Source organism: Lipotes vexillifer, unplaced genomic scaffold, assembly GCF_000442215.2.
Source record: "Lipotes vexillifer unplaced genomic scaffold, Lipotes_vexillifer_v1.1 scaffold302, whole genome shotgun sequence".
Taxonomy (NCBI): domain Eukaryota; kingdom Metazoa; phylum Chordata; class Mammalia; order Artiodactyla; family Lipotidae; genus Lipotes; species Lipotes vexillifer.
Window position 1 is genome coordinate 1035234 of NW_006798913.1, and position 11003 is coordinate 1046236.

At 41.7% G+C, this 11003-nt stretch overlaps 1 protein-coding gene across 1 annotated transcript in view; it reads right to left on the reverse strand.

Moving 5' to 3' along the window:
* Positions 1-5459: 5459 nt before the first annotated feature.
* The window catches only part of PRIM2 (DNA primase subunit 2), a 272677-nt gene continuing 267133 nt past the window's right edge, over positions 5460-11003 (reverse strand). The window contains exon 13 of the mRNA XM_007471183.1: positions 5460-6076. Within this exon, the coding sequence (XP_007471245.1) occupies positions 5855-6076 (222 nt within the window). The 3' untranslated portion in view covers positions 5460-5854. The remainder of the gene's footprint in view (positions 6077-11003) is intronic.

Sequence of the window (11003 nt, forward strand, 5' to 3'; positions counted from 1 at the left end):
TGTGAGTTTAATATTTTTGGTGCAAGGGCTGTTTTTAGTATGGATGCCTGCCACCTCCTTCCTCAGCATGTGCTGGCCGTTATCCTCTTGTTAGAGGTTGTGACTGGTGGTGTAGTGAGCAGAGTCTGCACTAGATATTGAGTAGGGCCTCTTTGCTCTGTGGTTGTCACAGCTCTGTCAGGGAGCAGGGTCTGCTCCCTCGTTGTTGGAGTAGAAGCTCCAAATCTGTTTCTGAGCTGAGGCATGAGGTAGGCAGGACTGGAGCGCTCCTGCTGGGAGAGGATCCACTGAGAATTCCTTCCCTGGAGTTGTCTACTGGGGAGTGTGCTCTGTGGTGCCACCTGTCACCTGTTGTGCAGGCTCACAAAGTACACTGTTGTTGGCTCTGCTCTTGGCCTCACCTCAACCGTGGGAATGTCGGCAATTGGACCTGATGTCCCTCAGGCATTGTTTTCAGAAGGCCACCAACACAGATCCGCCGAAATCAGGTCCCAGGCCTACCTGACTCGCCATGGGTGCTGTGGAAGCAGCCCAGCTGTGGCCCAGTCCCTGCGTGCACACACCACAAAGCCCACAGCTGTTAAGGCCAGACCCGTCCCAGCTGCGGGGGCACCCATTGTCTGCTTGGATGTCCCGCAGGTGCTGAATTTACAAAGCCAGTGGTGGAGGTGTAAATCTGCAGCTTGTGCAGCCATGGGAAGAGATTTCCGCCCTGATTTCCTAAGTTGCGCAGCCCCTGGGGCTTCACTATGATTTCAGCCCCGCCTGTGTGCGGGCAACCTGCTGGCACCTGCTCCCAGAGCCTGCTGAGCTGGTGGCTGGCACGGAAGCCCACCGAGGCAGCAGCTAGGGCGTGGATGCCTGGCCAGGCAGCAGCTGGGGTGTGGGCACCTGCCGAGTTGGCAGCTGGGTTGTGCACTCCCAGAGCCCATGGAGGTCGGGGCCAGCATGTGGAGAAAGAGGCTGTTATGGCACGTCCCGCCCCTCCGTTCACGTGCCACTTGACAACGGCACTTTGCTTCTATAGAGGGCCCAGGCTTCTTCCACATACACCGTCGGTTACAGTCATACCACACTCAGCTCCTTCAGGCTGTCTCTGCACAGCCTACCCCAGTCCTCTCCCTGGGATTTTCCTCTTAACCCCGACTCTAGCACCCAGCCCCTGCCCATACCAGTGGATGCGCATCTCAGGTTGGGGCACACAGGGAGGTGGCCTGCACTGTCTGTGCAGGTCTCTCTCTCTGTTCCGCCTGCTCAACAAACCGATTGTTGCACTTTCCTCTAAGCCCCTGAAACTCCCTTTCTGTCCTGGCTGATCTCCCTGCCAGTGACAGGGTTTTCCCAGATGCGAGAACCTTTCCTTTTTTTCAGCTCCCTCTCAGGGACGCAGGTCCCATCCTGCTTCCTCTCCCCCACCCCCGCTTTCATCCTACCTGGTTACGTGGAGATCTTCCTTGTCCTTTCAGGTGTTTGAGGTCTTCTGCTGGTGTTCAGTAGGTGTTCTGTGAGAATTGTTCATTTGTAGACGTATTTTTGATGTATTTGTGGGAGGAGGTGAGTTCCACGTCCTTCTACCCTGCCATCTTGATTGGAGCCCCCACAGATTCTAAATTAAATGCATTATTTGCTAAATTTACTTTCTCTCCATGCTTTCAGTGTAAAAATTCAAACACACTACTATACATAAAATAGGTAAACAACAGGAACCTACTACTGTACTCAACATCTTGTAATAACTTATAATGGAAAAGAATCTGAAAAAGAATATGTGTATAACTGAATCACTGGGTTGTACACTTGAAACTAACCCAACACTGTAAATTAACTATACTTCAATTAAAAAATTCAAAAAACCAAAACCCCTCAAAGAGCGTCATAGTTCCATTATGGTGAATGAATACCTAGAAACACAGGGCTGAATTGAAAAATCCATCATGCATTTATTAGCAGTGCTGTTTCACTACCTTGTCACCAACGTTCAAAAACAGTCTTGCACCTGAAGGCTTAGGGAAAATACAGAAGCTCTATGTACAGACATATTCTTTAGCTTTTGATAAGGTTCTACAGTGATAATTCTTGGAGAAAATAAAATGTCATGAAGAATGGACAAAAAAAGCTTATGGGACAGAAAGCAAATCCAATAACAGGAAATCGTATCACTTTTGTCAGGAAGGTGAGATAAGTGGGAAGATAATTTCCTACAGGTGACAAGATGTCCATAGCATCACAGAGCTAATTGCCTACAATGCCAATTAGAGTGAAAAGCCTTAGACCAGGACAATAGCTACCTGTCACAAAGAAGCTCCATACTGAAAAGGAGGCCAGACGTTCTGGGTAAATAAGTGATTACCTGCATGTAAGTTAGATACCCTTGTGAGAAACACTACCTCTGGGCAGACAGTGTCTTTGGGAAGCCCATTCCCATGTAATGCTGTGCACCTCCCAGGGCACCTGACAACCAAACCTGCACACCTGTTCAAAACGCACCTTTCGCACACAGTGCTCCTGTCTGTGCATTGAAAGGGCTGCCCCTTCCTCTGCAGCAGGGCCCTCCCTGACTTTTCAGTTTCCTCAGGGTGCAGCGCCCTGCCTTCCTGGCTCCAGCCCCTCTGGCTCCCTGCCAGCCTTCTCTCTCCTCCCTTTGCCAACATTAGAAAAGAAGTTAACAAATGGATCTAATTACCACAGTGGTTTGAGGCTTCTCGACTTTCTTTTCCTTCCAGCTGTAAAGATGTCCTCAGACCGAGCTTCACGTTCAGCACGGCTGTCAACTCTGTTTAATACGCACTTAAATTTAATGTCAAGCTGATGCCTGTGGAAGACCTTGATTAAATTTGCAAACAGTAGACTCTAACCAAACCAGAATTTGAGAGTTGTCTCATTTCGCCTTTCAAGCTTAAATCCCAGAAGTTTTCTTTTCTTCTTTGCAAAGAATTACAGAAGTTTGCTTGCCAAGACCCTGAGTATCAGTAAGGCAGCAAAGTGTAAGAAGCAAATGCTCCCCATGCTTTTACAAAGAGAAGAAATCCCTCAGCTTAAAATTCCGTATGAATTAAAGATCCTTCCCATTGCTTTATTCTGCGCCCTCTCATTCAAAATCTGTAACTATTCACTTTCACAACTATAATAAGTATTCCTAAAAAGTTTACTTAAAATCTTCCTAGTGTTTTTTTATGCACATTGCAATTAAGAGTTTTATACTGTCTTGGCAGAGTGAAAAACAAAATGAAAGAAATGGGATAGAATCTCCACAAACAATGTCAGTGCTTCTACCAGATGCAAATTTCCAACCTGGTTTCTGGCTTCGACTGTCTCTTCTTTTGTCTCTAACAATCGTACAGCCTCTCCTCCTTGAAGAGGTAATAAAAGACCAGAAGTTAAAAGATCCAGAAGGCCCATATTCTTTTTCATTGGCTACTGTTTTGAAAAGAGCCTGCTGGCTTTTGATTTTTCTTTTGAGTTCTTCCTACATCATCTGATTCAAACAGGTCTTTCAAAGAAAACAATCAAAATTGTCTAGACCTGTGAAGCATGAAAAATAAATTGCTTTTTCCAAGTCCACAAACCACCAGAAAGGCATTAATGTCTATCTTCTTACATAAACCTCTAACCCCTATCCTCTAATTTACACACTTCACAAAGTATTTATATATTCTTCTGTATAATACATGACAGGAGATCAAGCCTTATTACAAAGAAATGGAACTGGTAATACAACTAATATTTAAACTAGTGTTATTTTGGAGTTTGACTAGACACAAAACATTCAAGTTCTTGAGGCTGCTAGGATAAAACAGTCAACTCAGACACATCTGCTTGCTGTCAAGGGCTCTGAGCTGTTAGCTGGTGGGCACACAGGCTTCAAGAAAGGAGAATGTGCAGCAGGAGAAAAAGAGAGCCTTGCATTGTGCCAGATATGAAACACCCTGTCCTAAGATTTCTCACTGAGCTACAGTAGTAAGACTGCTGCTTGGTTTTCCCTTCTAATACAACAGAGACCTACTTTTCTATGCTTGGCTTTCCATCACTAACTTAATTCTGTGGTTAAAACAGCCACATGAAGCACTTGTTCTTAACATTAAAAAAAAAAAAGGGCGTGGTTTTGCAGTTCATGGATGAAGTGGTCGGCAGTCATTGGATTCCTTGGGCGGCAGTCATTGGAGTCCTGGCTGAGAATTTACATGATACAAGGAATAGCAGATGGTTTCAGAAGGGAGAGATTTATAGAGGTAATTTGTAGTGGAATAACACTATTTTCTGAACTAGGTAATAACTCACAAAAGACAAGCGAAGGTTCAGATAATATCTCATTTAATTATATGTTACTAAACATTCCAAGAAATCTTTGCTCAGCAGCCTAAGATAAAAACCTGATGAGCTGACATTTTTAGGTTCTGATGCTCTGACCCTGTTTAAATCCTTTTCTCATCGCTGTAGCTTCCCACAGGACTTAGAATGTAGTTCTTCTAACAGTCAAGTTCTCTGAATGCAACAGAGTGTCTCATGTGATTCAAGAGGATAAAGGGCAAAAAGAGTGGATGTATGTATATGTATAACTGAATCACTTTGCTGTACACCTGAAACTAACACACACAACACTGTAAATCAACTACACTCCAATAAGAATTTAAAAAAAAAAAAAAGAGGATAAAGGGCAAGTGCCCTTTTCCCCAGGAAAAGAGGACTGCATAGAATGGTGTTTTTACGTAATCCAAGGGAGTAGGTGAGGACAGGTTACATTTCAACCTGGGTCTCCCCTCTACAAGTCCAAATCCTCTGGGTGAGTGAGCAGAGCACACAGGGAGGAAATGTGTCAGATCAGGGCCTCTCCAGGCACATGGTGCGTTAGTCAATCGCCAAGGGCAGACAAAGAGCAGGGCGCTGATCCAGTGCCCCTGGGACCAGCCACAACATCCACCAACTCCACTGCTGGCACCAAAACAGGCATTATTACAAATATGGGAATATTCACCACTGAAGCTGATGAATTTACCAAACCTACTTGGCAGTTCACAGCAACCACAGAAGCAATGAGGTATGGAAGCTAGGGGTGGAATGAAGAAACACTGCAGACTCTCCTTAGAACCTTCTCACCTTAGTGATGGGCTGTTCTCCCCGAGTGAATGGAGACGACAGTGGATAAGGAGGACCATCACTTTATATAATAAAATCCTTCTATTAACAGTATGACTGTACACATTCCGTTTCTCTTAATTCCTGAGTCACAACTCACTTCAGTAAAGTTTGCTACCACTCAGAGGGGTAAAAGTTCTCCTTGCTGATGTGGAATAACCTCAAATGACCAACTCAAGAGAAAAAGGAAAAAGAAAAACAGTTTAAAATCTTCACTGGTGATTTGGCAATATATTGCATATTCCCAAATACCACTTTAAAAGCTGAGGTAATATCTCCTCTGTTAAGGCGTAATATGACTCACAATTACACACAGACACACTCATTATACATTTTGATATTTATTAACAAAAATGGTCTAGAAAAGGCCTGGGTCAACATTACAGTGGTGTTAAAATAAAAGCTGTTCTTAGTCGTACTGTTTCTAGGGGACTGTAACCAGTCCAGAAAGCTGTTTTATCTCCTAAAATGGGACTTAAATCACACCATTCAAGCGTTAGATTTCAAAAGAAATTCTTCCTCTTCTCTTCTGTCACAGTAAAATATACGAGGTCTTTGTTTTTACCTGCAAGGCGGCCTTCCCGTGAAGCGCGTGAACGTGCAGATGGATGAAAGGGGGTCAGGTGGAGGGAGAAGGCAGACAAAAAAGAAAAAGATAAAATCGTAAAGTAGGAAATAAAAACTAGTGAGGAAGACAGGCTACCAACTGCCCAGGAATCGTTCACTGAAGCAACTCCTCCAGTCCCTCCAGATCCATTTCCAGAGAGGAGTTGAGCGAGGCCAGAGCAGATGACGCATCCTTGCTTCTCTGGACACTCGGTTTGGATTGGGGCGTTTCTGGTTGGACGGATTCCTTCTTGACGTCTTTACCTCCACTGAGGATCCGCTGGCTCTCAAAAAAGAACTGGTTTGGATGACTCAAAGAAAAGCCACAATCATCTACCTGTACAGGCAAACAAATATGTATCACATTAATATGTAACAAAAGTACAAATAAAGGGATGTCAAGAACCGCCCAGACGTCATTCAAAACCTACTCAATACACGAAACACAGATTCTCGTTCAAAACACTCAAACCACTGCTTACATGATTTCACTCACAGGGAGTTTCAGCCACCGCCTGACGGTGACGAATCTTGCGCTCTACGTCCAGCCCAGACCCCTTGCACTTGGCTCTGCTTCCCCACCCAACTCCTACCTGCCACCTCAGACGGCTCAAAGGCACATCCAAGCAATGCCTGGCATCTTGTCGACCAATAAATATTTGTTAAAAAAAAAAAAAGAAAAACACGAAAAAAGGAGGGAGGATCTTTCCAGATGAGTTGAGTCTGGAAAGATGAGAGAGTGAAAAGCTGGGATAATGAGGTCCAGGGTGAATCAAGCAGCAGGACCCCAGGGGCAGGGTGAAGAGGAATGTCTGGGGAAGCAGGTAGTGCAGGTGGGCTGCTGTGAAAGGCACAGAAAGGGGGTAACAGGAAATAAGGCTGGAAAGACAGGCTGGGGCCAGACCATGGAGAGCCCTGACAACCAGGGTAAGTAGCCTAGACCTAATTTTGTAGGCATCACAGAGTCACTAAAATTCCTTAAGAAGGGAAGTGATGCAATTAAAGATATGTGTAATCTTATGGTAGATTAAAATGGATTAGCAGGGAGTTAAAAGCTACCATCACAGTTCAGGATGAACCTTCTTAACAGGTGGACCCATAAACAGAAACAAGGTCTTTTCTAAAACTTACTTCAGAACCTCAGGATTCTCTGATTCTCTTTAGTCACTTGTTGATACATGTTGGACCAATACTTTTTTTTTTTTTTTTTTTTTTGCAGTACACGGGCCTCTCACTGTTGTGGCCTCTCCCGTTGTGGAGCTCCGGACATGCAGGCTCAGTGGCCATGGCTCACGGGCCCAGCCACTCCACGGCATGTGGGATCTTCCCAGACCGGGGCACGAACCCATGTCCCCTGCATCGGCAGGCGGACTCTCAACCACTGCGCCACCAGGGAAGCCCCGGACCAATACTTTTATAATAATTCAGTGTACAGCAGATTGATAGTGTACACACTGAGTTAAGAGTTACTACCCAGATCGCCAAGAACAATTTTTTACCTGCTACTTTGCTGCTTAATTTCAAAATGTTTCCTGAATGTTTTATCTAGGATTTTTTTATTAACAATGGAGTCACTTGTGAACGTCTTCATTATATTGTTTTTCACACAATTCATTAAAAAACTGGGAGATTGAATATAAAGTTTGCATTTCACAAAGTGTTCCATGAAAAGTAAGTTTATTGCCTAGCACGTTTCAATCAGAAGACTTTATGGGTTTTATAAATAGAGAATATTAGAGATTGGAAAGATGTAGGGAATACTTTAAACTGAATCTTCTCTATGTACAGACTAGGAAACTGAGACCCAAAGAGATTTTTTACATGGTTTAGGCAAAGTCATAGAGCACTAGAAACTGGATCTGTCTGAATTAGAATTCAGGCCTTTAGCTCACTTAGTTACTCTGAAATCTGTTTTAAGAGGTTTTATGGAAAGTCAAACAAACTTACAATCATATCATTATAAATATTATTTCTAGAGATAAACTTGTCTATAAAGATTATAAAAAACACAGTGGTGTCACTTCATGCAAAAAGAAGCTAGCACCTTTTGTGATACTTAATTACACATTGCGTATTTTCTACACCTTGCTTCAAGTTGTTAAAAGTGTCAATATATCTATCACAGAAGATGACTCTGTGTATTAAAGTGAATGATTAGATTTCAATGTGGACAAAATGAAATATGGTTATCTTTATACTAAGCCTCAGTTTCCTCCCCCATGAAATGGAGGTAATAATAGCAGCTATGTCATAGGGTTGCTATGCAGAAAACCAAAGAAATAGGAGTGTAAAAAGAAAGAGTTGTTGGTTCTATGAAATCTAAATTAAATGCTTGGAAAGACTTAGGAAAGGCAAGTTATTTAAAACAAAACCGAACTTCCCAAAAGATAGGGAGAAAGATCAGATTGCTTTGTATTATAATTAAGTTCCTTTTCCACTTTAAAGAAACCAAAACTGGAAATTGGTGATGGTGTAGTATGCATATGGTTTTTGAAAAAAAATGAAATCAAATTCCAATCCCAAACCTACATTCAAACAAAAGACCCTGCCCTTATATCAAAAGATTAGTAAACAAATGGCATTCAAATGTTTTACCTTTAAAATGTAATGTTTAAAAAATACATTTTTTATGACTGCCCATTTCAATTAATACTTTTATTAACCAACTAAAACAATGCCAAGGGTCTTGAAATGAGGGCCTGTAACCATGGTTCTGTATGATGTCATGTTTCTCAATTTCTCTCTTAGGTCTGCAATCACCCTTTCTTAACTCATTTTGTTAAGTAAGCTCATTTTACCAAGCATCTATTAAGATGCCTGGTAGCATGATGAACTTATGAAGAGTTTCCTTCTGTTTACTGAATTGTATTTCTTCTAGGATGGGTTCTTTCTTTTGAGCGTTTTCCTTCTTTCACTTTTATTTTTGCCTGAAGGAAGGTATCTTTCATTTTGCTCAGGAAAATAAAATTAGGGATTTTTAGGGAGGCAGGTGAGAAGCATAAACCAAATAGAATGAAAATAGATTTTACTTTAAAATTAATTAGTAAAAAGAATAGAGAAAGAGATTTACCCACATCTAAATCCCACATTTCATTTATTATTGCTTCAAAGTCAGCAGCTCTTTCCTGTACTCCTCATTAAAAAAAAAAAAAAAAAAAGGAATATTCAGTTTGCTTCATTCTAGATATGGAAATACTAAGTGAGAATTTTCAGTTTTGTCTGCTATGAATCTTGTTTCTTTCCTTGCCTTTTTTCTTGTTTGGTTGCTATGGAGATGTTTTTTCTTTGTGGTTAATGATTGCTTTATTATGTTTTGTACATTTTGTTAAATACTGGGAGAGGGAAATTCTGTGATGCATCTTCATTCTGTCCTGTTATCTTGGAAGTCCCACAGTACCATAAAGAGCTAAAACAAGACTGGTAGAAGAAAGAAGTAGGATGGAGCCCTTTATAGGCTACATTATAAATTTTGGATTTCACCTGAAGAGTGATGGGGAAGGCTTTTAAAGTTTTTTTTAAAAGCAGGTTACTGAAATGATCAGGTTTTTCTGTTTTAAAGATCACCCTAGCAGCTGTGTGGAGGAGAAAGAACTGGGCAGGTGCATGTGTGCAGCTGCTGGGAAAGGAGTCAGGAAGGCACTGCAGTGAGTGACCCACATGAGAGACGGTGGGGCTCCCGGCTCAGGGTTTTAACTGACCTCCACAATGATCCTGAGTGATGATTACAAAGCTTAAATGTACTTGGTATATACCGCTTAAGATTGCAGGAAAATGTGTGATAGATTATAACAAGATTTTTTGTAGAGATTTCTATGGTGAAAAGAGAATTATGCTCAGCTATTTGCAAAATAAGTATTCAGAATGACTCAGCGCTTAAAGAGATCTATTTCTAAAGAAACCATTTTCAATTAAAATCCAGAGTTTAATCTACACAAGGCCTAGTATTTTCATTTACAAACGGAGTATGCCAAAAGAAAAAAAAAAATCACTTCAATATAAAACATTGTTCCCTAAAAATACTGAGGAAAACAGATTTCAAGCAGGCCAGCTTTTTTTTTGAAGATGTTGGGGGTAGGAGTTTATTAATTAATTTATTTATTTTTGCTGTGTCGGGTCTTCGTTTCTGTGCGAGGGCTTTCTCTAGTTGTGGCAAGCGGGGGCCATTCGTCATCGCTGTGCGCGGGCCTCTCACTATCGCGGCCTCTCTTGTCGCGGAGCACAGGCTCCAGATGCGCAGGCTCAGTAGTTGTGGCTCACGGGCCCAGCCGCTCCGCGGCATGTGGGATCCTCCCAGACCAGGGCTCGAACCCATGTTCCCTGCATTAGCAGGCAGATTCTCAACCGCTGCGCCACCAGGGAAGCCCCAGGCCAGCTTTTGATATCTACCAAGTGAATCTCTCTCAAACACGAGCTTGGAATGAGCATGTTCTGCACACAATGACCTTCACACAAACATAGATCTCATATTTCTGCCACAGAAAATGTGGATTTTGAAGGACTGGAAGCAATACTGTTTTACCTATGGGACGTTTGGGTTTTAATCAAGAGGTTTTGCAATGACACCTTATAATGAGGCAGCTGGTCTTACCAAAAAAGCCACATGGAACCACTGCAGCACTGCTGTAAATGTTATCAGTTAACTGGTTCATTTTCAAAACTTTCATTAAAGTGAGTTTAATCACAGAGGCCTCAAGAAAATAAACATAGGAGGTTTTTTTGGGGGGGGGGGAGGAGAATGGCAGCAACATGAAATAAAAATAGATTCTATTTTTAAATTAAATTAGAAAAAATAATAAGCAAAGAGACATATTCACAACAAAAAAAATCTATAGTGAGACATCTAGTGGATGCAAACAGCCTTTTTATTCCCTTGATTTATATGTGGCTTAAAGTAGACTACATCTATATGTGGGAGGATTTAGACATATGTCTTTTTAATATCTTCATTAATCTAAGGCAAGTTTTAAAAATTGGCTATAGTACTAATACTCTTGTAGGAATAATCAATAGGAGAGATGCTACAAAAGCAGATTTGAGAAATAAAAAAGCGCTTCTTACTTTTTAGTGATGTCACAAACTCAGTGTTTAAATCTAATTTTCATATCTTCCCTAAAAAAAACGAAAGAGGTTGAATAAGAGACCTCAATTTGTTAAAGTTCTGAGGCTTCTTAATTAAAAGGGTCCACAAATAATTAAGAACACATATTAAATTAAAACTCTCAAGCTGAGCAAGCAAATTAAAGAATACAGTCTACAAGGGAAAG